This window comes from Triticum dicoccoides, chromosome 4A (genome assembly GCF_002162155.2).
Source record: "Triticum dicoccoides isolate Atlit2015 ecotype Zavitan chromosome 4A, WEW_v2.0, whole genome shotgun sequence".
In the NCBI taxonomy this organism is placed as follows: domain Eukaryota; kingdom Viridiplantae; phylum Streptophyta; class Magnoliopsida; order Poales; family Poaceae; genus Triticum; species Triticum dicoccoides.
The window spans coordinates 573,523,818-573,525,285 of NC_041386.1; the positions used below are offsets into that span (position 1 = coordinate 573,523,818).

Here is a 1,468-nt window from a genome sequence, read left to right on the forward strand (position 1 = left end):
GGGTTATTGGCCTTAATTGTGGACGATCAATGCATCTGAAGCTGTGTGTCTTGTCATATGAGTGAGTTCTCTGGTAGCTAGAAAATGACACTAATAATAAAAATAAAAAATGCAAATAGTGATTACAAAAATACATGCTTAGTGTGTACTCCCTCCTTGTCTCATAATATAAGAATGTTTTTTACGCTATGTTTTTTACACTACACTGCATTTTTTACCCTACACTCTGTCTCATAACAGTAATACAAGCATAAAAAACATTCTTATATTATGAGTGGGAGGGAGTAGTTGCTTACACATAGGGTAAACTTTAGATACGAGGATCAGTAGTGAGAGCTTTGACATTGCCGTTCCAACCGACGGAGCATCGAAGTGGGACTCACAAATGCAACTACTCCTACTTTGGTGAATCTGATGAATCAAATAAGGTGATGGTAGTATATATCTTAATGAATCCTTAAACATAACCGAGACACGCAAGTGGCACTGATCCCTTCCTTCGTCCCCTTGCTTGCTTGCTTATCCTCTCTCGTGTGCTCGTTCCAGTCGGTCGTCCTTCTCCCCAGGCCCCAAGAACTCCAACCACCACTCTGACTCCAGATTCCTTCTCCCTCCCCGAAGACTAGCCGGTGCCGGTGCTGGTGCCGTGCCCTTCACTGTTTCCGGTTGGACTTTGGACCCTACGTATCCAGATCTACAAGTTTCCCTCCCTCCATATATTCGGCTTCCGAGCAGAGTATCCCAGCCCCAACCCGCCGTTCTCTCCCGCGCGCCGATCGGACCGGAGGCTCGCCGTTCCACCATGGCAGAGGCCGGCGACCCCACCCTGGAGCAGGGGCTCCTCGCTAACCCGGAGGTGAGTGGTTGCTCTGTCCGGTTCCGCCGTCTCGTTTCTTTCTTGAGACGAGATGGGTTTGGTTGGTTGGTGCCTTCCGTTCCGTGCGATCAGAGGCCGCGTGCTTTGGTGGGATCCCTAGTCTAGTCTACTCTAGAAAGATCGTACCTTCGAGCCTTTGCACCTATGCGGATTTGAAGTTGATTTTATGTTCAGCAAAACATCAAAGAGTAGCCAGGGGCAGCCTCATAGGACACCGGCTGCGCTGAATTTGGATTGAGATATTCCCCTTTTATCTATGTATATCTATGACTTGGTATATTGATTATTGTGCCGTTCGGAGATTCCAATCGTGAGCTGAACTTGTTAGATTCTCGTTCTTTCAGTTTAGTTTCAATCGACACGCGATTTGTGGGTGTTCAGCTGGACAGTATCGGATTTCTTGGCCAGGATTTCTGGTGATCAGTGTGTGTGTGTGCCTATAATTAAGTTTTCCTAAGCTGGTGGACATACTAGCCTATGATAACACCATAATGAAACATTTGCTTCAACTTGCATATATCAAAGTTATCAACCATTATGGATCCTGAAGCCGAGTATATATACTCTGAATTTTGTCTTGTTTGGTCTCTC

At 46.1% G+C, this 1,468-nt stretch overlaps 1 protein-coding gene across 1 annotated transcript in view; it reads left to right on the forward strand.

The window, feature by feature from the left end:
• The first annotated feature begins 475 nt into the window (after nucleotides 1-475).
• LOC119286858 (protein NRT1/ PTR FAMILY 8.3-like) overlaps nucleotides 476-1,468 on the forward strand; it is a 4,182-nt gene continuing 3,189 nt past the window's right edge. The window contains exon 1 of the mRNA XM_037566324.1: nucleotides 476-856. Within this exon, the coding sequence (XP_037422221.1) occupies nucleotides 803-856 (54 nt within the window). The 5' untranslated portion in view covers nucleotides 476-802. The remainder of the gene's footprint in view (nucleotides 857-1,468) is intronic.